This window comes from Aptenodytes patagonicus, chromosome 5 (assembly GCF_965638725.1).
Source record: "Aptenodytes patagonicus chromosome 5, bAptPat1.pri.cur, whole genome shotgun sequence".
Lineage (NCBI taxonomy): Eukaryota > Metazoa > Chordata > Aves > Sphenisciformes > Spheniscidae > Aptenodytes > Aptenodytes patagonicus.
Genome location: NC_134953.1, coordinates 21609034 through 21634093, shown reverse-complemented (window position 1 = coordinate 21634093; position 25060 = coordinate 21609034). Strand labels below are relative to the sequence as shown.

Sequence of the window (25060 nt, the reverse complement as noted above, 5' to 3'; positions counted from 1 at the left end):
AGCAGCTATTTGTATTTGCAGTTACCATCCTTCAGCATCAAACTCTTCAGCTGCTTCACCCCCAGACGGGACTGCTTGGACCCACAAGACAAACCTCTGAACACTGCAGCCAAAACAGGTGCAAAAACATGTACTTGAAGTTAGCCAAGTGAAAAAGAGAGCTGAGAACTAACAACCCCTTGGAGTTGTTGGGCTAAGTAATATTGTGCCTAGAATTTGCATAGCACAACTCATAATTTTTCCTTGTCAGAGATAATCCTGATCTAGAATCACAAGAGTTACTCTTTTCCAGGCATCCTACATCTGCTCTGTCGTCAGATGTTGTTTTGATTACTTACTGTGTGTAGGAGTTTCCCCTTCTTCCCCATTGCTGGTCAACTCCATTAAATCTCATTCCATCATTCCCTCCGCTAGCTCAGTATCACCTCTTCCAAAGACATTAATGCAAATCTCATGATGCTCTGTACCATCTTTTAGGCCTATGTGATGGAGTCATATCACTGCATGGGAATTTCAGGTTTCAATTAAAAAGAAGTTCCTGGCCTTCCTGGGTACACACAACTGCTTTGAAGTATGGTTTTCATGCATCTTTAAAGGCCAAAAGGGAAATATCAAACAAAAAGAACCTACTGCCTTCTATTTAAAAACAAAGCCCCACGATTTCCATAGTCTCACTTTTTTTTTTTTTAATACTTGACTCATCATTTTGTAACACCACTGGCAATACTGCAAAAGTCCCTTCCCTGCAGAGCTGCACAGGCGCTCATATATCCCTATGATGACTGCCAACAGCAGTAAATAAGCCTTCCAGTCTTACACTCATGCTAAAGATCTAGCTGTTTACAGGAAAGCTTCCCAGAGATTCCCCAAGTGCTTGCAGAAATCTTTACCACTGCAAGCTGTTAAGTAAAGTCTTTTGTATTTACGCACTTAATCAAAAGCCCAATAAACTCAGTAGAAAAATTCCCATTAATCTCATAAAGCTTTGGATCAAGTTCTACAGTTACTAATACTACCTTGGTTTATAGGGGTAAACCTTCCTATCTGTTTGGCTGCTGATACGTATGTCACCATCACATATTTTTATTTCAGGCAAGGAGCAAAGTGGAATGAGCCAAGACAAATTTACTTGGCTTTCTATTTCTGTTTCGTCAAAGCTTTCATCTGTCTCAGTGATGTCTAAGTGCATCTGCATTTCACATTTTCAGACTTATGTTCAATCCATTTGATTTCAAGTGTCCTCTGCCATTTTTGGTGCAAATCATGAAGCATCCCATTTATGTTTTGAAAAACTAGCTCACTCGTTAACTTTAAGCCTAAATGAAGTACTCAAGTATTAGCTACATGCATGAAGGAAGTTCCTATTATCACATTCTTAATGTTACTGTAAATGGATCCCTCCTCCTTGCATGGCATCTCAGACCTGTGGGTGCATAACATACTGAAGAATTACCCTAGGAAATTGAGGACCGAACCATCGTGGTCTCAGCAGTGAAGGTCACAGACCCAGGCTCCAGACCTTGACCTTGGCTGACTGTGCAACAGTGCCAATATACCAGGAAAGAGGAGAGTGGGGGGAAGGGTCAGCAGACATTGGAGACAGATGGCCTAATTCATCATCCACCAGAAATAAAAAAAAAAAAGCTGTTCCAAGCATTACACACAGAGCAAGAGCGACGATTGTAAATTCCACAACTGTGGAGACCTGCCAAGCCATTATACACACACCCATACTGCAGTCACTGTGCATAGCTCCTGAAAGGTGAAGTCAGGAGAAACTACAAAGCATAAAGGGTGCTCAGCTCTCAGGAAATTGGTTCATAAAATGATTATCCAAGCCCCAGTGGAACGAAAAACATGTAGAAGTTAGGGACTGACAGGATATTACAGTTTATTCATAAACAATACATTTATGCAATGCATAACTAAGTTATCCATGGATGTGATTCTAGATATTATGTACCCAATTAGCTTCTTTCAACCTTTTTTTTTTTTATTTTGCTCTTAATAGTTTCCCAATTGGAGCTGCTTGATTGCATGTCCTGCTAAATAAAGTTCTCTAGTCACCAAGCAGAGTACCTCATAGGAACTGGCAATGCTGGTGACACTGCTCGGGAGCGATGGCATGCAGACCAACCAGAGTTTTCCCCAGACCATGTGCTTTGGTTTCTCCGCAAAGAGAATGAAGGAGCATCCTGGGTCCTGCCTTGGATTTTTTGGCACCTAGAAATTCACAGAGAGCCAGGAAGCAGAGTGGTATCAGTAATGCTGTTTGTAGCACAGGCTGAGTGCTCCAAGTGGTTTTGTGAGCGCAGCTTCCCTACAAAGACAACAGCAGCCATTGAGTTGCTGAATGTCACAAAGCAAGTGCCAGAGAGCTTGATCACGGCCTTTGTCCAGCCCTTTAGCCCTCTTTCTACACAGGCCAACGTCTATGCACTTACACAACAAAGAGTTATTAATACAACCTCCACAATCAGCCAGTGTAAAGACCCACAACATAGATCCGAGGGCTCCATTGAGGGATTCCTTAGGAGCGCATGGTATGAATAATTCTGCAAATTCTTGTCACCGATCTGAAATCGGTGCAACCCACTGAGCAGTCCTTCCTTTTATTGCCAGGTGACCTTGGAAGGATCAGACAGGAGAAGATACTTGTTCTGTGCAAGCAGGTTCAATAAGCAAACACACTTGACAATCCAGATGTCCTTATCTGACTGCCAGTCTCCAAGTTTGTGATTCTGGGTTGCTCTCCTAGAAGCTGATGGTACGTCAGAACCAGCACAACATTCCCTTCTGCTACCTCAGAGCCCCCATTGGCTCCCACAGTGAAGCCACTTCTCTTGAACTCTTATATAGTCAAGATAAAACAACACGCTGAAAGCCTGGCTGTCCTGGGAACCTCCTCTCCAGTTTTATCATGCCAGCTGTATCCATCCATGCTTTCCCCTCGTCTCGCTGCACATTCCAGAAATCAGCCCAAGCTGCCTCACTCAGCAACTCAAAAACAAGGAGGAATTAGACAACAAAGCAGAAGTGTACCGTGCTAAATATTTCTAGCTGATCCCCGTTCTGACAGGGAACATTTTAGTCGCTGTTCGAAGAACTACTCTACATCCAGAGTGTCCCAGCCTCCTGATGAAGGGGGAGGAGGAACTAAAAAGCAGAAAGCAAACAAGCATTCTCCAGTTGCTCCTGCTTACTCCAGCTACCCACCAGACTATTACTTCACGAAAACGAAGTCCTCATCCTCCATCCAGTTTGTGGTCTCCCCGCTTTACCTTTACACTGGACACTGAGGGAATATTTATATGATCCACCCTTGAGCATCTAATCTAGGTGTGATTCTCTTACAGCTTGTACCCTTGATGTCTTATGTAGCAGATGGAGATGCCTCCCCCAGGAGACAACTCCAAATGGTCATTAGGGATTCGGGTGACTCACACCAGTACAACCCCAGTTATTTTACTTCCCTACCTCTTTTGAAGGAGCACAACTGTGTGGGTTCCCTTCTCTTATTTACCCTGAGATTTGCAAGACACCTTTTACAGACTTAATCCAGATACACAGACCATTGTGCATAAAAGCTTTTACATATATTCTGTAAGTAAAAGGTGTGTTCACAACTATAGAGTATTAAAGAAGATATTTGAATGTTGCCATGCTTCTGAGTTGTGCATCCATCTTAGCTAGGTACCCACCTGAATCTCTTTCTTAGCATGAGAGCCATCTTACAAGCTTCAGCATAGTTATCTTTGTGGGGTAAGAGAGGATTCATGAAGGCAAAGAGAGGACGAGTGATTTGAAACTTGCACTCGGGAGCACTGCCTGGTCCACCAGAGCATTTTTCTGTTGGAAATTTGTTCTCTGAATGAACCAGAGAACAAACCCAATAATGCCCAGGATCCAGCACCAATCAAGGAAGATCAGCTTAAACCTCATCCTCGGTCTGTGTCACCTCCGGTAAGGCCCACAGAAAATCCTGGGGCACTGACTGAAAAGTGGTCAAAGAATTGTCATGCATAAAAAAAAAAAAAGAGGCTTGGCAAAAGACTTTTTTTTTGAAAGGGGCTGTAACCATTAACAGCGATGGATGACTTGGTATCTTTCCAAGATAAATAATCAACACCATAACCCATCAAATACCCCAAAACTGTTATCTAGTGGCAAATCTACATGATAGTATTATATGTAAGTACAACTGGGAGAGAAATGTTAGGACTCCAGAACTGTCCTGGCCCATGTTTTTTGAGCTTTTTTAGAAAACACCTTTTTAATTTTTTATTTTTTTAAAACAGGTATTAGATGCCAGCATCATGCATTCTAAGAACTGTGTGTAAATATGTCCTCTACATTACAGTGCTTATCATCTAAGCAAGCAAAAGCCATCAGACAGAATATTGAATATAGCACTAGGCTAAAGTGGAAAAGAGTATTTCCTTAATAAGTCTTTATATATTCTAAATAATTATATTTATAAAATATAAAAAATATAAAAAATTTTAGATTAAATTTCTATATAAATATTTATATATGAATTATATATATTAATAATAGAATGTAATGTATATTATATAATGTATAATATTATATAATATACGTATGTATTATATAAATCCCTCCTAGCTGTTACGGCAACTACATAGAGGAACCCTAGTACAGTTTTGGCTTCTGCAGTATCTGTCAGTCTGTAGGTAATCACAAAGCAGTGGGAATGCAATTCACTCCCAAGCAGCCAGGGTTGCGAACTACAACTGTACTTGAGAGATTCCAGCTACTCAATATTTACAAGTTTGAACTCTAAAACCGACCAGAAATTCATTCACAAGCTCAGATTTCCCCCCAGTTTAAGCAAGGGGGTGAAGTGTTCTCCCCTGCACTACGAGGGCCTGCATCCAGCTGGCTAGATGCTGTTTGGGTGATCTGAACACTGAAGGTCATGGATGCATTTTTATCCTTAAACTAAGTAGAAAAACTTGAGCTCTTCTGGAGAGACAGAGGCAGATTTTCATTGTGCTCAAAGCTCCACCAGCATCTGCCTACAACCTTTAGTGATATCAACAGCAATTAGATGATGTACTTCTGACTCACATGTATGCTCTGTCTGGAATGCCTCCTATTTAAAGCATAGTATACACAGACACTGTTATCTTTGAGGTCCTGTAACCCAACAAACATCTTACTGATACATTCTCTCAGGCATAGTTGCAGAAGTGAATTCTAAATGCTGTTCCCACCTGATGTAAATCTCATTTCTAGAATGGTAGGAACTGTCAGGCATCAGAACCCGAGAACGTGCATGTAATTTCTCATCTTTACATTTCCACACAGAGGAATAAAACTATCCCACATGCAAGCCATGCCTATAGTAAGAAATTACAAGTTCTTCTTTGCCTTAGCAAATAGAAGTTTGGAGGCATTTCAAAAGAATAATGTAATTCTCCTAGAAGTGAAGTACAACGTGAAGCAGCTGCCGATTCAGGAGCACTGAAAACTGATGATGGGCTCAGCATCATTACAAAAATTTATAGGCACAGTTAACACTTAGCTGAAACTGCAGCAACAGAGGAATCCAAGGACTACCGAACAACGATTTTGTCCATCATTGTTGCTGCATTATGTAAGAAACATTTGTCTGAGACAAAATACATAGGCAGAAAACTAAAATTAGAAAGCTGAACTTGAGGCAATCAAGGTTAACAAAAACAAGAGATGCCCCCTTGTGGTTACAAAGGTAGCAAACGAAAGACAAGTTTGAGAAGGAAAGAGTAGAAATAAGGATCTCAAGCCTAACTGGCTCCTCTCTGCACTTCAGCTGACTGTAAGAGGGAGAAGAGACACATCATGCCAGGACCGAGGTGAAAAATGCCTCCAATTAAAGTAATCCCCAAATATGCTTATAACGCACTAAAAGGAAGTGTTATGTATTTGCTTTTCTGTAAAACCAAATCCACTTTTATAACCCTCTTTGAAAAATAAGACAGTATCACTAGTTAAGTGAACTTAAGTGCACATGTGAAAAGATTTAGATTTTGTTACTGGGAATGCTTTTATTGACTATTAGGGAGATAGTAAAAGTATCCATTGTGCCTAATGAGGAATGAAAGCAGATGCTGGAAATAAAGACCTTCCAGGGTCTAAGGTTACCTTTCCCTAGGAAAATATTTTGAAACAGTATCTGAAGACTCTCAGCTTGTAAAATCAGCAGGGCTCCACTAAGAGTCAATAAAAGAGTGCCATTCCTCCCCAGGTGAAGAGCTGTTGTCTATTAGAACCTGGTGCTCCAAAAGCATAGCAGCTGTTCTTCAGAAGTGCTCTTGTGTGCCTATGGATAAATACACTCAGATGGGAGCAGCTGAGAGGATCCCAGCAGTTGCCAACTTCAATAGTCAGGGTAACTCACTTCATACCTCCAATTTGAGGGAAGAATTTTAACAGAAGCTCATCCCCTCTTCATCCCTGCCTTAGGAATCATCACTTCCCATGCCCACAGGTTCAGCTGCAAGGAGAGAATGACGACTTCATTCACTAGAAAGAATTATTAGTCATTTCTCATATAGGAACCGGAGGCTTATATTTTTGTGACAATCTGTCAATTTTTTTTTTTTTTTTTTTTTTTAACTTTACCCATACAATGTTTATTTTTACATAAGTTTATGCATACATTTTTCTGGAATGGCAGTTCTACCCAATAAGAACATTTTAGCAAATTATTAAAGTCTTAAAAGGCTTTTATAAATTTTTAAGCAAAAAGTGTAATTTATTCCCATTTACTTACATTCTTGTCCATGTAAAACTATTTATAATTTGTATTTCTCTATTTGTTCAGGATCCTTATGACCACTGTAACAGTCTCTGGAATTCTGAAAATCTCATAGAAAAGCTTTCATTTTACCCTCAACTTTAACAATAAAGCAAATTTCCTTTTTGCATTTAGTCCAGTTTTGCTCCATCTCCTGCCCAAAGTTAGAAACTACATCTTGTAACATTTACGTAAGATTAAAAATATGAAACTCAAAGGTGTTAACCTTACAAAATATTTGAAGAATGTTTGCTAGAGGTGAAAACTATCCTAAGATATCAGAAATGATCAGCAATTCAGTTGATAAGTTTCACATATTGATAATTAAGAAAATGAACAGTTGAACACCTATATTGGAGACATTCAGCAGTTACATTACATTGGTATTCCCCAGGTGACTTTCAAGCTTGCAGTAGGAAACGCAGCCCCAGGTGGACATCCAGAAAACAACAGTTGTGTTTTAGTGGAAGGACAAGTATAACCAGAAAAATGAAAATAAAATGGTAACATTCTCAAGTTTCGTGTTTCTGGATCATACCACCAGTGATTTTTTCCCAGTACACCAGGGCAACAAAGCTGTACTCCTGACACTGACCCAGAATACAACCACCAGCCCTGCGTTGCCAGGTTTCTGAGAAGCAGCTACCAGAGCCACTATGCGGATCCTACAGTCAATATGTCTAAGCCCAGGCTCCCTGGGCATAACAAGCAGGTGCACCATGGGGCACCCAGGATTTCTACAATTTCTGGGATGTCCTACAGTTCAGAGCAAGTGTATAGTGTCACTGAATTCTGCCTTAAACTTCCAGGTGGAAAAAACAGGACACCTTGTGAAGAAACTCAAGGACACAGTAACACCCAAAGCAGCTTATTTTTAAGATTCTAGGAAGAATTTAAAGTACTAGCAGATAGAAAAGGCAACTTGTACACTACTACATTGAGTGGACCAGATATGAACCACCACAAATGGAACACAACAAAACACATACACCTTGGAAACCTATCACTCCAATCACTGCATTTTGCAACAGCTGTGTCACATTTTCAGATTTATGCAGCAATCTGAAGCAATTCATTAAGGCACAGACAACAAAGAAAACTTTTCTGCCACTCCTGACCTTAACCATGGTCAAAACCAGGCTAGGAAAACCAAAATCCTTCTTTAGGTTGTATGTACTGGCATTTTTTCAAGACAACTCTTCCTCCTTTGTACAAGGACTTTCCTTAAAACATACAGCAAAGGATGAGGTTCTGGTTTTCCTACTTTCATGCAGTTCTCTCTCATGTAATGTATTTTCCAATATAGCGAGCTGGTATGGATTTTGCTAAATAACCTACCTTACTCCATCCCTGTTTGAGGCCCTCTTCAATTCTAACTATAGCTTCTAACATAGCAACCCAAGCTCACTGTAGGGCATCCGCAGCACCGAAGGCTGTGCTTTGACATCTGGAGGAGGTGCTAAGTTATTCAGCCTTTCCCATTCCAGTCCCATGCATGCCAGCATTAGTGGTAACACACTCAATGAACCAGATGAAGGAACTGATGCCAATTAAGTTTTTTTGCTCTTGCAGTATGTGGCTGCACAGCAGAGGGGCATCACAGCATTGAGAATGAGCATGTGGGAAGGGGTATGCTCACAGGAAAACAAGGTGTCATCTTAGAAAGTAGCCTCTCTATTCTGTCCTTTAAAAGTGGCATTTCTAAAGTTTAGTAGTCATTTAGGTTTAAACAAAAAAAAAAAAACCAACCACCACCACCCAAACTTACCTTGAAAAGGGATTCTGAAAGTCTTGATAAATCTCCCGTTTTGTGCAAGTAGTTCTAAACCTTGGTCTTTAGCAGACAAGAAATTGAAGTGATAGCTAAAGGCTTGTCTATTCTTACCCTGCATAGCAGCAACCCAGTATTCAGTTGTTTCCACCAGCTTGCTAGAGTTAGCCATTTTCCTCCTGTGCTTGATAACTTAATGCTAGACTCAACCCAGAGGAGAATTCCTAACACAGCTGATATTACTCAAGTTATTCAGCTGCATTTAGGCTCTATTATGCTGAGCACCATACAAAAAAAAAACCCCTCTACTAATCTACTCCCACTTTAATGAGATTATTTGATAAAATTCATTATCAGTCTTAGATGGATTTAGTACACTTCTTAATAAGCACAGTAATTAGCTTCATGGCCTATGAACTGCTTATCTCTTCCAAAATTCAAACTAACAACTGTCAAGCTGATGCCCTAGCACTAGCAAGCCTAATGAGTTAGCTGAGAGCACAGCCTGCTATTACCACAGGCAAGTTATGTATCTGATCATCACAGATTACAGACACTTCCAAGTGTGTCCTTACATGCACTGGATCAAATGGCATGAGATCAGTAACCTTAGGTATGAATCTGTGGCTAGGTTCTTTAGGTCGTTCTCTGGACTTTGAACTCACTTGTGAGTAATTCAGGAATGCTTTGCTCTGTAGCCACCCTAAATGCATATTCAGAGCTCTGTATGCAGAGGACAAATTTCAAATTCTTCAGGGTTCTCAAATATAGTCTATTCACATGCTAAAAATTTGGGGGGCGTTTGGGTTACTTTGGCTTCAAGAGTTTGTTTCATGTTTTGTACCCTACCCTCTCTTCACTGAGAGAAGTCTACTATGTAGCTAGTGACTCCCTAGGACTACAGAAAGCTTTGTTATGTCAGGTACAACATCCTCCTCCTTCTGGCTTAGATTTACTGTAGGTAGTAATTTCCTGCATGATTATAATTCCCTGGGGAAGTTACTCCATACCAACTTTAGTATTCTTCTCTTACCCTGCCTTGTACGGCAAGTATATGCACTCCTCAGCTCAGGAGGCTTGCAATGAGTTCACGCTCTCCTTTCCTGCACTTCCTGGTTCTCAGTGGAGAGCAAGGGTGCTTGCAGATGAAAACCTGTAAGACAGCTTTGTTCTTCTGCTTCATCGAAAGTGCCCTACAGAGTAAATGCAGTATACAAGTTCACTGTTTCTCACTGTACTATTTAAAGTTACATAAGGTACTATTTAAGGTTATTTTATTTTTTTATATATACACTATTGCAACACCAACTGATTTTGTTTTTACAGCTGCTTTGCCAAGAAATATATGGTCCATGGTAAAACCTTAAGTTTTCCAGAGTAACACATCAAATTATTCAATACCCCTTTGCCAAAAGCCTAGACAGTAGGAAGCGATTCACATTTTGACTGGTGACTGTCGCTTGGCTCAAGTTATGCTGGTGTCTCAGGCTGAAGGGATATGATGGAGGAACTGTTACACTGGCCAGGGTGCCAGGAAAAGAGAAGGGGCTGTGATTTGTCTTGATACAGTTTCAGACTTCTCAGTATCTTCTGATACTTACATTTTTTTCAGTTCAATAACCAGAACACTATGAATTTGGACAAGCACAGATTTGGGGCGGTTTTCTGCTGGCATCGGCAATGTGCAAAAGAGGGGAAAAAGAAGTAGGAATGGCTTGAAAGAATGGCTTTGTCTCATACTTCTGAAATATGCAGCTCTAATATGACCAAATAGTATTTACTGCATCTCAGTGGAATCCTCTAAAGAAAGACAATAGAAACCAAAAACTTAATGCATACAAGTTACAGCGATAAAACCAACCATTTTAATTGAAGCCATTTAAAAAAAACCATGGGAGGCAATATAAAGGATAAAATTATACTTAAGAAGGAATAGCTAGCACTTTCTGAAAAGCTTTAAAACAGCAACAGACACTTTACAAAAGATTTGAGGGAAGAGAATAAAATTTCCAAACTACAGGTACTGTATAAAGGTAACATTAACAATTATCTTATAAAATACAGCAACAGAGACAAAATGGATACTTAAGCTCCTTTGAAACTAAGCCTTCTGGGGTCTTGGGGTCTTGGTTAAAATGTATGTTCAAAAACTATTTTAAACAAGGACTAAATACTTCATATTTTAAATTTACAGGTCCCTGGCATAAACATAGCACTATACACATCTTCCAAACAAGCAGTAGGTACAATTTCGTTTAACCATGCGTTGTATCATCTTCTACAAAGTCTTTGGCCATTTCTGCCGTTATCACATCAATATGACTAACCTGGTGGAACAAAAAGAAGTATATAGTTATTACATGTCTCCCGCAGAATAAGACAGACTTATTTATGAAGGCTCCAGGACTCAGCAACAGGCCTAATAATCAACTTCTAATTTCCTTTAAAGAACATGACAAGGGACATCTGTAGATGTTTAAATTCTTTTCCAGGAAGAAGGGAACTTTTACACAAGACTGCAATATAACTAGAAATCCATCACTGAAATAAGACTGATTCACTTTCAACTTGACTTTCAAGTCGAGTCTCAAATGCACAACTTGATAAGGCTCTCAGTAAACACCAGAACTAAAACATTATTTACCTTGTTTCTGAATTTTACACCATAGAACTTGTCAGCCGACTCAAGAAGTTCAGGCCTAAAAGTTGTTGTAATAAACTGAGCATGTTCAGCTAGTTCCATAATCATATCTAAAAAAGAACACAAAAATTCTTTATTAATGTAATCTTTACAATAAAGTGGAACAGGTCTTAATATGAGACAGGCAAAGGGTTTGCTATCCCTTATTCAAAATGAGGTTTTGGTTAATTAAAAAAAAAAAACCACAACAAAAAACCCCCCAAAAACCACACAACCCACAAATCAAGAAAGGATCCATACCAGGTTTTTAAATATTATCATTAATTCCAGTACCAACTCTGACAAGTCCAGCCACTCAGCAAAATCTGTGGGGTATTAAACTTCTATGATGAAAAACAGTAGGCACTTTTCCAACAATGTAATGAGCTAAAAGTTCATTTTTAAAATCAAACTACACTTCAAAACAGCACTATTTCCACCACACTGAAGTGTAGTAAGGAGACCCTTTAGACACAGTAGACAATGCAGAGCTTCTACCTAAAAACAAGTTCATGCAAGTTTCAGAAGGCACAAAGTTAAATTCTAACACACGTGTTGGGATATTCAGAAATGTGCCTTTATGATTAAAAGCTTTTATCTTAAACATCAGGGATGAGAAGACAAAGACTATCACCTTCAACCACAATGAAGAAGAATAAAGGTAGACAGTTACCTGAAACAGCTTTTCTGTGCTGAGCATCCAAGGCTTGGTCAATTTCATCAAACAAGTAAAATGGAGCTGGATCACATTTCTGGATAGCAAATATCAGGGCTAGGGCCACTAAGGATTTCTGTCCACCTGACAGTTGCTGCATTTCTCTCATTTCACCCTGCTTCCCTGTGAATGATACCTAAGAAAACAACGCAACAGCAAGATGATTTCAAAATATTAAATGACATCATCACTTGCTATTATAGTAAATAAACAGTACCAGGTAAACATTGCCTTTTGAAAATATAGTTAAAAGGCAATCTAAATGAACATTCAGAGTACTGAAACACAAATATTTTTCTTTACCCTTATGCCAACTCCAGTGAACTGGTCTACAGATGGAACACTGCTCTGAGATCCAGATCCCCTTTCACTCTCAGTGCTGCCTTCACCTTCATCCTGGGACTGACTGCCCTCCACATCTCCTTTCTTCATCACTAACGTGGCCTTGCCACCAGGGACTAACTTCTGGAATACTTCACTGAAATTTTTTGACACCTGAGAAAGAAACAGTCAATACACCAGCTCACTTTTACATAATTAAATCAATTGCAGACAACAGGTGTTTTTACATGATCACACTAAGTATCTGCTTCAAAGCAGAGATCCACATTCATTCTCAACCACAAGTAGAAGTGAGAAACATATGCTATACAGAGGTTGGTTTAAAAACATCTAAGCCAACTGTTCTTGTACTATGAGAATTTTCACCAATTTTTCAAGAAAATGGTAGAAAACAACAGCAAAAGCAAGTATTATTTATTTCAGTAAACTTCAGGTGAGATCTCAGTTAAGCAAATGATCTTTTAAGAGACGACTTCACATACTTCATAGTTAAGATACTTTGTTAACATTAAGAATTACTTTCACTAAATCTGGAGAATGGTTTTGGTGCGGAGACACTCCGCAGAAAGGGTTGTATGTAGTACAAAGAGATTCACCAGAAAGGAAGTATTTAAGAGCTTTAAAGCAAAACTAGATTTGTAATACAACCAAGATGAACACGTATTTAAAATGCTAGCCTATTTCTTTTTCAGTATTTACAAAACCCACAAACCTCAAGTCGCATGATACTACCTTCTATTATTATAGAATAGACATACTTAGTATCTGCCTCTTCCCATATAGCTGCTACATAATGGGACAATTTGATTTCAGTACAGTGCCTTTACAGTTGTTGTCATTTTGTTACCTGTTTGAAAGTCAGCTGAATAGCCTCGTATTTCCTGAGCTCAAGGACATTCATCAGCTCCATGATGGATTTGTAGCCCCTGTCCAGTTCCTCTTGTCTTTTTATCAATTTTTCCTTCTGCTCCGAGAAATTCACAAACTGATCTAAAGCTTTTTTATTAACATGACTGTATTTCTTCAGTTCCGTGTTGCACTGCTCTAGTTTGCGGAATAACTGTAAATGGAAAATATTAACGTATCAAAGTGACTTGCAATTCTAGCCACATTTGACACTCAAGATGTACGTGATGCTAACATTTCAGGTCATGAAACACAAAACCAAGCACGCTTATTACCTGCTTTAAACTTAAAGTCTGATACTTTTCAAAAGCCTCCTGTGGAAGTGAACCCAACTCTCGGATTTTCTTCATGCATTCCTCTTTCTTCTTGAGGAGCATACCTTGCCTGTTAGTCATTTTTTCAAGTTCTTTTGTGTCATGGTTAATGGCATCCATATGCTCCTTTTCCATGTTCTTCCAGCGTTCCATGCTCTTTTGAAGCTCTTTAATTCCCGCTTCTGTTTTGTCAATAGAATTATCTAGATCTGAGACATTGGGGGACAGCACAAAACCCGAAGTGGTAAGTCTTACATGCCTGCATAAAATCAGCAGTTATCCAGTCAAGTATTTATGAAGCAAAAAGATAATCTAAAGAAAAAGATCTTTTAAGGAGTAGGAAGTTAATTTTAAGACAAAAAGCTGAAAATCCCTCTCTTCTCTTCCCCATGAGTATATGGCTTAAAAAACCTAACAAACATACTAAGGTCATATTGTTAAAGGCTAGAAAGGAAGCAAAAAAAAGTTTGAGCAATACAGATGCTATTTCCTATTTGACAGCAACTTAAGTTTTAGATAGGTTAGACGAAGTTCAAGAACAACTATACAAGATCATGCTTGTATGAAGATTGCTTCAGAAGTACTATGTCCTGAAGCCAGAAGTCTGTTATTACCAACACGTACTTATTGGTATTACAGTGTACAATTGTGGACACTTATTTATGTACAACATGCACAAAATCTTGTTTCACTTATCTTTTGCAGTAAGTTCCAAAAATCTGTTGCACACTATGTAACTACTACAGCATATTGAAATTAGTAATTACTTCTCATATTATGGTTTATTTTCTAAACCAAAATATGGTATGTGTGAACTTTCAAAATCCCAGAGATTTTTCTTTGAAAAAAATGATGCTACCAACCATCTGACCGTGCCAGTGTATCTTTCACTCGTTTGTTGATAGCCTCAAGTTCCGATGTTGTGGCAGTAAGAACTGTGCCACCTTCTGTTTCTCGTAGCTCATTCAGTTCCTACAGGACAAAGTAAATGCCACCAAGCTTCAGCATGGAGAGGAACAAAAGTATAAGCCAGACAAACGAGTTATGTCCCACTACTCTACAGATTAATTATTTTATTAAATATTTTAGTGAAGTTTTAGAGAATAGTTAGATTTTCAAACACATCTGCCGTTATGATTATACATAGGCTGTGGATCTAGAGTAGATTTCTGTCAAAAATTCACATGCCTAAAATACTGTGCTGAAATTTAAGTAAATAACTCAGCTTGGATACAGGGAAGCAAAACCCACCACAGTTAATACAGGGTAATGAGTGAATATTTATCAAGTGATTAATACGTTAAAGCCCTGGAAATAAACTAAAAACAGACTGCAGAAGTACATTTAAGAGAAAATCCTTACTTGTTCCACTTGGTCTAAGCGTTTTCTCAGATTCTCATTGAGATATGTTTCAACTCTTGTGATAATGCCTTCTAGTTTAATCCTCTCATTCAAAAGCTGTCTGTTTTCCTGAAAAAATAAAAAAGTATATTAATTGCCTTAACTGACTCCTAAACAACTATTTTTTCCTTTTAAAAAAATTAAGACCAAAAAACCACTCTTCACACAATTCTGCATACTAAAATATCACACAATTCTTTGGACTGTTGCTCTAATTTTAACAGGTAGAAAGAACCAAGCAGTAAATATTTTTGCAACTGTCTAACATAAGTCAATCATACAAATCGGTAAGTTTCTTAAACTGTATTAGCATCTGAATCCAATTCTTAAACCAGAAGAGCTTTAGAAAGTATACTGCAGAAGTAGTATTTTTTCAACATGGATGCCAGACAAAACCTTAGTTTTGGCTCATCTACCACGTGCCTAAAGGCACTGTTTCATTTTCCCCACACTGTGCATCGTTCCTTTCAGATGATATCCATTTGTATTTATCGTTGTAAAGTCCAAGAGCAGGAGCAAGGACGCCATGATGATTCCAACACAAATAGCCATAATTCTCACACAATACAGCTAGTATCACACAATACACCCAGCATCTGAGAAAAACATGCAAATACACTTTGCAGATGAGAAAACTCCAAACATGCCTACCTACTGATGACACACTACTTTAATTACACTATATTCATCATAAGTGACTTTTCATACAAAAGGACAAGAGTTTATTGGGAAGAAAATTACCACATTTAATGGCAAGACATTTTCAATTCCTTACTTGCTGTAGTTGTCGAATTTCATCATTAAGGGCATCCACACGTTTCTGATCTTCAAGACTGAGCTGAGACAACAAATCAGTCCCCAGTTCTGCTTTTAATGATTCTCTGGTTGACTCCATAGCATGTAAACTTGCCTCCAAGCTCTGCAAACTGCGTTGCTATGGGACAGATATTAGACAAAATCATTCCTCAAAGTGATCTGTAGATTTATATGAATTTCACTTTTCTGTTTACATAAACACATTTTTGTGACATATCTCTAGTCATGTCTTCATATTTCATATTATGATATTAACCAGAAAGGAATGCAAGTTTACAGTAATATTAGTGAAACAATTAATATAAAACCAGTAACAGCTTTCAATATCCCCATACTATACCTTAGGCATAAACGTCTTTTCAGACTGCTGCCTTTTCTCCTTCAGCATTTTCATCTCTGACAAAATACTGTCTCGAGAGGCTTTGAACTTTCTCTGCTGTGTCTCAATTTGCTGCATTTGGTTCATTAGCTGGTCAATCTCATTATTAATCCATACCGCGGGCTAAGGAAAACTCTGTCCTTGTTTTAAAAGGCATTTTATATCTACTAGTACCTTCAATTTTTATTCCGTTTGGCATATCCAGCTGCCATCAAAATAAAAAAAAACCCACAAACAAAAACCCCCACAAAACCAACATATTCAGTTGTACAGGAGAAATCAAGAACCATCAACAGAAGTAACTTGAGCACCCTTATCAACACCAAGAACAAACAAGGAAAGATTCATTTAGCTGTTAATTTTACAACATGGCACTCAGAAGAACACAGGGATGCATATGAACTTGTAAGGAAAACTCAGATCTTACAAAAATATAGAAGAGCAGATGCCTACATTTAAAAAGAAGTATTAGAACAATTCAATTATCCCTTACTCAATTCTGAGGCAAAAAGTGTAATTTGTTCATGCTAATTTTGATATAGTCATGGTGCAGAGCTTGCAGAGGATTCTGTTTTAATTTATGTTGAATTGCTAACATCATGTTACTCCTACTACAATGTATATTTTAACATGACATCAACTTAAATGCCCCAAAAACTAAATAATTCCCCTAGGCAGAGGCTACAGTAAAACACTTCACTACATACTTAAAACATTCTGCGAAAACTAAATGAGCTACAGAACAGAAAGTTAACAGGAATGGGTATTTTACTTTCAAAATGACTGAGGTCTGTTTGTGGTACGTTCTACAAGTTACTGTCAAACTGCAGTAACAGCTCTTATTATAGTCCCTGATCTACCACAGCTGAAGGGTATGCCGCACAGGAATTTCTATCAGTTAGATGAGCACTCTACCTAAATCCTCTATAGATCCCTCCTCAAAAAGAAAGCCAGGCCTAAAGATTTTGACTTAAACGATAGCAAGAAAGATTTCTCAGTTCCAAAATAGTAGTCCTGGTTAAAAGTTATACTGAAACCAAAGGGTCCAACAGGTAATTGGGGAATTTAACCGCAAGCAGCAGGAATTCAAGCTCCCATTCCTAGTTACAAAAAGCAGGCTACCTGTACAATGCACACTGGCATTAGTGTTAAAATTAGTTTCTGCACAAATCCTTTTAAACCATATGCCTACATATTTGTAGTTTAGAAAAAGATGTAAGGAAGGAGAAAATGCCACACTTAATAAATAAATAATTGTAGATACACAAATTGAGTCCTGCACATTGTGTACAGGTAACAGTAAGAAATAATGAATAACATTCATTATTGCTGGTGCATGTAAAGCCAGCTGGCAAATTCAGTCTATTTAAGTCACGTTTAACAGACCATTTCAACATTCTCCCACTGACTTAAGACATAAGTACATACTTTTTGAAGTTTTGCTAACCAGCTGTGGATCTAAGCATAGGCTTCAGTGTTCTGCTTATCTGCTGCCCCAAAAATGTCTCTAAGGCACTGCTGCAGGTCAAAAAACAAAGGAGTTCAGTTCAAAGGACAGAATGACCTGGATAAAGGAGAAGAAAATTGTATAAGCCTCCCCTACCCCTGAATTCTAGACATTGGATCTCAAAAGGACACTGTAGCATTAAAGAGGTTAGAGTAAAAGGTGACAGTTACTTGATTTTTCGTACAAAGACACTGAAAAGACCAAGACCGTCAAGCAACTCAGAGCTTAATTATAATATAAGGCTCTCCATCTCCTCCCCACAGCATAAGTGGACTATGTAACACACCAATTCAGGACACAAGTACTAAAAATATAGCATGAATCAGAAGAGGCAGTGAAGATTAACACAGATAAGAATATCTGGTTATAGTAGTTATTACAACAAACTCTAGAAGGAATAGAAAGCCTCAAAGTTAAGGGTTTAACCCCATCTCTAAACTTTAAAGATCGAGATCAAATTTTAACAGGGACAGATTACTAAAGCTCCTTTTTTCTGAAGCCTACAGTGCCAGCCACTCTCTGAAGCAAACTATTGGACAAGGTGTACTTCAATCACTATTTTTCAGTCAAGTTTCCCCAGTATGGAAGTTTTAGCAAAAGATTAAGAGCAATGGTAGAAATAGAAACTATTTCTTAACTAGTTGCATTGATCTAAAAATTATGTTTAAAAAAGAATGCAATTCAGGCACATAAACAATGGATGTTTTAAAATCTGTTATTTTCACTGGTTGTACACCAATTTTCACATGCAGTGTTTTTGTTTGTTTGTTTTATCATTGATTTATTTTTTACTAAAATCTCTACAGTAACATATAAAACCAGGTTGCACAAGCAACAGTCAAAACAAATGCCACAGCCAATATGTAGCATTGTTAGTCTCCTGTTTTTCATCTATTACTGTAACCACAAAACAAGAGCTTTGTCATCACACAACCTTTCCCTGAGAACAAAAGGATATTTTCAATGTTTCTGCGTAAGTTTTCATTGAGTTTTGCTTCGAGTTCACCAAGTTCTTCTTCTGCCTTTCTAACATCTTTTTGCAATTCAAGCCGAGATTTCCTTGTGTCGTAATAACCTCCAGTCAAAGCACCACGATGGCTGACTTGATCACCTAAGAGCATTAACAGAATGAGACTATAAACTGCACGCTACACACTCTCCATAATGTTCAGAGCAGTTTCTACAACACAACTTAACAGATTAACTATAACATTTCAACTAACCTACAGAAATGCTGCACCAGTATCAGGAATCACATATGTAAGTTTACAGTAATTAGGGAAATGTTTATTTCTGTATTCAATTTAAAGTGAATTTCCTTCCTCAAGACCACAGAGAGCTATGATCTCCTTTAAGCATTAGCCAATTTTTTTTTTTGTTTTTAATTAACTTCTGAAACCATGCAGCTTGAAGGAAAAAAATACTTATATTAAGGGGAAAATGTAAATGCCTAGCACTACCAGTTTAAAAAAAAAAAAAAAAACAAACCTCAGATCTTCTGTGAGGGAGAAAACAAAAGAGAGCCTGAGTAATTAGCATCATCTGTGGCTTGTAGAGTATACTACCACTGAAAAATTAATCATTTCCTCCTCAGACATCCCTAGAAATTTTTTCAGATTGACTTGAAGAGACAAAAAGACAACAATAAGCCTGCGAGCAATCTTCCCTTCAAGAACAGGCAATTAACAAGAGATATAGATTACTTCAGAGAACATAACATGTAAATGTGTCTGTATCCTGGTTCCGGCTGGGATAGAGTTAATTTCCTTCCTAGTAGCTGGTACAGTGCTGTGTTTTGGATTTAGTACCAGAATAATGTTGGTAACACACCGATGTTTTAGTTGTTGCTAAGCAGTGTTTACATTAGTCAAGGACTTTTCAGCTTCCCATGCTCTACCGACTGAGAAGGCTGGAGGTGCACAAGAAGCTGGGAGGGGGCACAGCCAGGACAGCTGACCCCAACTGGCCCAAGGGACATTCCATACCATGTGACGTCATGCTCAGTACATAAACTGGGGAAAGCTGGCCGGGGGGGCCGCTGCTTGGGGACTGGCTGGGCATCAGTCAGCAGGTGGTGAGCAATTGCATCGTGCATCACTTCCTTTGTATATTATTACTTTATTTCAATTATTAAACTGTTCTTATCTCAATCCGCAAGTTTTCTCACTTTTACTCTTCCAATTCTCTCCCCCATCCCACCGGGGGGGGGAGTGAGCGAGCGGCTGTGTGGGGCTCAGTTGCTGGCTGAAGTTAAACCACAGTCTGGTATGCAGAAGAATTCACCTTGCACTTATCAGTAATTAAGGCCGTACATTCACACCCTAAACACTGCTTTTAGTTTGTGGAAAACACCATAAATACTCCAGGAAAACAAACGCCTGTTAAATTGGATACAACAAATTGGATTAATACAAACCTAATCTGCTTTACAATTCTCAGGATGGAGATACATAGCTACTAACTTTTAGATCATAAGAAAATTCAAACGGCTTGTGAAGAAGTTCTGTATTTTTAAGCACTGTACTTAACACCAAGTGCAACCTTGTACATCTCACTCAAGTATACTATTATTTAAAGTAATCTTATTTTGACAACACTAACAGACGATGCTTAGTGAGCCTCACATTCCAGCCATCCCATTTTTACAATAAATAATTTTAAAAATTGCAATATTTACCTTCCAGAGTAATACAATCCATAGTGAAAGCTCTGGCCAGCTGGGTAGACACTTCCATGCTACGACAAATTAGAGTCTTTCCAAAAACATGTTTGAAAGCTTTGTCAAATCTTGGATTGTATCTCAGCTTACTGATCATAGGAATAGCATCCTGAAGTGACAGTGATTTTAATGAGAACAACATATTGATACAAATATGGCATGTATATTGCAACTAATTCATACACAGAATTCAAGAGAGCCCTGGAAAAAAGAAACTACCATCAAGAGTAAAACCAGAATACACTCTAGCCTTATAACAAGAATTTCTAAAAGTTTAGCATATCTCAAATTCACTGAATATTAACATTGGCTTCACAATCAATAAACTTCTAGAATGAAGACTTCTGGAGCTGTGTATATAGTTATTTACATACAGGATGTCAAACCTGAAATCAAAGCACAATATTGTGAATGATACTTTGGAAATAAACAGCTGTCAGTTGGTAGAAGGATGACACACTCACTGAACATTCCCAAGACAAATACATAAACACTATGGAAATCAAGTGCAAGATTTTGCCATTTTAGCTTTTAACAGCGAGGCTTCAGCCTTAAGTCAACTAAGAGTCTGCCAGGAATCTCATCCGAGTATTAAATTGCTACTGAAACAAGTTGAGTAAGTATCATAAATTGGCAGTACAATTTTTTTCCTCCAAAAAATTATTCCTTTCTGTAGAGAGCAGGACACAAACATTACTAGTAAAACTGTGTTAAAGCCCTCCCAAAATAAAGATGCTACAAGTCTAGTTGTTTCCTGTTTATTTTTTCCTACATTTATCTGAGGAAAAAAGAAAAAAACAAACTATTTTTAAAGAACTTATTCTACCATGATTATTGTAGGAAGCAGTTAACATTTACACAATTAATTCACTACTAAAATTTCAAATAAGAGCAGATACTTTCTTGAAATGTATTTCAGAATTACTTTTAAATGGTTGTCACTGAAGGTTTATTTATGCATTTTTAAATATAAAACCACAACTCATTTCCAATAACTTTGAGAAATTGTTACATGTTACAGCTGTAACACGTAACGTGGCTCTTCAGCTTTTGTCCATGGCAGCATTTCACCTTAAAGAATTACAATTCAGTAATTCAGGCAATTATTGATTATCAGGTTACAATAAAATTCTACTTCTTTTTAGTATCACCTATTTACTTGTAAGATGAAGTTAAACTTTAAAGAGCAAATACCTGGTAGGAAAGTTAAGTATTTTCCTGTAACAGAGTTTTTTATGTTGAGAAGCATACATTAGAAATAGTATTTAATTGCAGACATTCAACAGCAAAGCAAGTTGTGGGCAATAAGCAATATACACAAGCAACTCAAAATACGAGGCTTTACAATTATGAAGTAGAGGAAGGTTCAAAAGGAACTCTAACTCACATTAGTCTCAGGATAAGCAGTATCTCTAACATCCAGCTTGTTCAGAGGGAGGAAAGTAACTTCTCCAGGAAGGTTCATTTTGTTAAATTCCATAAGGATCTTTGTACTGACCTCATCAGAATCCACAATGTGATAAAACAACCTAATTAACAACAAATTAACAAACAAATAAATGCCCAACAAATAAGCAAAACTTTACTATGCTAAAAGCACTAACATATTTGTATGGAAACAGTAAGCACGCAGGTACCACTAAACAACATATCAACATAAAGCTGCATTACATTTTCTCTTCAAGCCTGTGCCTTAGAATAAGCAAGTGGATACACTCTATTCGCTTTCATTACAATAGAATCAGGCAAGAATTTTGCATTCCACCCTCCAGTCACAAGAGCAGCTCAATATGCGTACAGTGTCACTGTGTACACAGTCTTTTTTCATTCAACTGCAAACCTCTGTCCTCCATACCATTTCAATATACAATATTCAGCCCTCTTTGCATGGATTTACAGAGTTTGCATCTTACGCCTCTGTACACAATCAACAGAAACAGAGACCACATCTACCTTTCTGTGCATGATTGGGACTAGCATCAGAGGGATTGAAATAAGTGATCTTTCTTTTGCAAGTTGAACTAGTTTGCTTGTTACTGCTTTTCCCAAACTATGGGGCACAACAGGATTCAGAGAAAACTTAAGTACTTCGAAGAAACACCCTTGTTCATACAGACACAGATGTTTCAGATGAGGGACTGCATTTCAAATTGTGATAGCATCAACATTTCCATATGATAGTTTGCAAGATCATGTCACCTCTGTCCTCTTTCCTGCCCTTATGCCACTATCTACATTTCATTAGAACAAGAATTTGTATGACTACTCATGAATTGGAACAGGGGACTTGTAACATGAAAAGACAAATTAATTTGAAGTGTCAGATGCTGCAGGAAGCGGTAGATCACCCAACAGGCACTTACTTCTAGAACACACATTACACACAGACTCATTAACAGTCAGCATCTTTTCAGATAGCTTTTAAATAGCTTTTTTAAATAGCTTTTTTGGCAGTTTAGAGATCATCCTCACCCATGAGATTTTCTAGTGTAAGTGAAAGAATTCTTATTGTTATCACTGAAACATCAGCATTGCTTACTGTAGAATTCTCCAGACCAGAAGATGCTATCCACTTTATTCAGTATAGCTCAGCCTCACCACCAATCCTTCTCATAAATGTCAGGAGTGTGGGTCCGGGGCCTTTTTTGGGCATCTTTGTGTCGTTTTGTTTTAGGTTTTTTTGGACAAAATCAAGAGCAGCTAGGGTTAATTTTTAGATAGGCAGGATTCTTCTTAGTTCCTTCTCAAAGGAATAGCAGTTTGATCATGCTATATAGAAGGTACTTCGACAAAAAAAAAGATGAGAGCTCAAGTTCAAAAGAACAAAACTTTCAGTAGCAACTGGCACCAACAACTAAATTGTAACATTGCAGCTGCTTTAACTTAAGTAACACTAAAGAGCATGTAATTACCTGTTCCCTGCAGTAACTTCAACACAGGTGTAGAAAGCCGGTTCGCATTCAAAGTTATTCATCACAATGCCATGATAGCCATTTAGAACATGCTGGTTTATGCCTTTTCGACGGAAGTGCTCCAAAACTTTGTTTATGCTGTCTATACCATTCAAAATGGCCTGTTAAAATATAACTTATTATTGAATTATATATTAACTGCAATTAAGAGATGTAGAAATAATATCCATTTTACCTTTAACTTTGTGAAAGTCATAACCTTCTTTTTCACCAAGTTCCTGCTAACTAACCTACAGCTCTAACAGAAGATACCGAAGTATTTGAGTCCACCACCTTTCAGGGTCTCTTTTTTTTTTTTTTTTTTTAAAGGAAAGCAAAAAGGTATCAAAAGAAATTTTTAGAAGTATTCCATTTCTACCTGGTCTACTTACCTCTCCCCAATTACCTTGAGCTTACAAAACTAATTTCCAAGTAGTTCTAGAGCTATAAATATTTGAAAAATTCAGCTTACAAATATAATTTGTCCATCTTAATTATGACAGTAAGACCATAACCAAAAGAAACAGCTGTCGTATCTTTCAGACATGACTATGATTTGTCCTTTAAGAATGAGAAAAGCTTCCCTTCCATGTGGAATTCTCAAATACAAGGTATCTTACCTTTCCTGTTGCTGCTCTGAGAAGCTGCTGTTTCTTTTCTAAATCCTCCCGCTTTGCGGCAAGAGCTTGTTGTTCTGCATTCTCTTCTCTCCATAGGTAACTACAGAACAAAAATAATTAAAATATTTTAAGTGTGAATGAAGTCTGAGGGTTTTAGTAGTATTATTATTATTATTATTCTCAAAGACTGCTAATCTAATGGGAAGGCGAAGTGCAGGAGCTCATACAAGGCTATATTTAAAAAAAAATACCTACATGCCATGTTAACAACTACACAATTGGGGTCCTTCACATTATGTGAGGTTCAGACATATTTCAATTAATTACTAACTTTCTTTCGCTCTGTAGTTCATCCTTTTTATTTTTCACTTCATAGTATTTTCTGTCCAGTTCTTCAACACGAGCCTTCACTTCATTAAGATCCTGGTCCAGTTTCTAGCACAAAGAACAGAACAGTATGAAACTACAGCTCTCTATGTTAAAAAAAAAAAAATCACTTTTATTCAATACTAAATTACTACTTAAAATTCAGAAACAATTCCTGCAAACATTTTAACCAGTTTACAACAAACTGCAAAAGCACTAAGAATAAATACATCTTTGTAAGGGAGCAGTAACAAGGTGAAGTTATCAAGTGGACTGCAAGGCAGGCACTGAGTTGAACTGTGCATCCGGGTATTACTCACTGAATGCGAGTGAAATGGCTCACTAAGTCATAGTAAGAAACTGAATCAAAACAGTAACTATCATACACCTATGTGTAATCATGCTCTGAAATAACATTTGTGATAAGAACATACATACTAGTCTTGCATACCATGCCATACTGCTATTAGTCAAAAAATCTTAGCCTGCTCTCCAGCAGTACTAATACTTTACCACAGCTGCTGTCAACAGCATGCTGTTTAAGCCAATGCACAGACATCCTCCCCTTGCTCATTTAACACTTGCAATTTTCAAAGCCGCTCAGGGCTAGCACTCAGATAATATTTTCATAGTTATCTATGTGCAGGGGGACTAGCTGTGTTCTCAAAACATAACCAAGTTTTTCCAATCTAACTTTGCAAGCTCTCTATCCCATTCACCCAAGACACCTCCCCTTTGAACAACAAAAAGCTATACAACTCTTAGCCTAAG

At 37.8% G+C, this 25060-nt stretch overlaps 1 protein-coding gene across 1 annotated transcript in view; it reads right to left on the bottom strand.

Moving 5' to 3' along the window:
- Positions 1-10415: 10415 nt before the first annotated feature.
- Positions 10416-25060, bottom strand: part of SMC3 (structural maintenance of chromosomes 3) — a 28169-nt gene continuing 13524 nt past the window's right edge. Inside the window, exons 14-29 of the mRNA XM_076338987.1 lie at positions 24255-24358; positions 23924-24023; positions 23265-23425; positions 21740-21881; positions 20311-20461; positions 18592-18744; positions 16088-16239; positions 15707-15865; positions 14893-15000; positions 14394-14502; positions 13492-13739; positions 13158-13370; positions 12272-12463; positions 11927-12104; positions 11218-11324; positions 10416-10900 (exon numbers count right to left, since the gene is read on the bottom strand). Coding sequence (XP_076195102.1) covers positions 10829-10900; positions 11218-11324; positions 11927-12104; positions 12272-12463; positions 13158-13370; positions 13492-13739; positions 14394-14502; positions 14893-15000; positions 15707-15865; positions 16088-16239; positions 18592-18744; positions 20311-20461; positions 21740-21881; positions 23265-23425; positions 23924-24023; positions 24255-24358 — 2349 coding nt within the window. The 3' untranslated portion in view covers positions 10416-10828. The remainder of the gene's footprint in view (positions 10901-11217; positions 11325-11926; positions 12105-12271; positions 12464-13157; positions 13371-13491; positions 13740-14393; positions 14503-14892; positions 15001-15706; positions 15866-16087; positions 16240-18591; positions 18745-20310; positions 20462-21739; positions 21882-23264; positions 23426-23923; positions 24024-24254; positions 24359-25060) is intronic.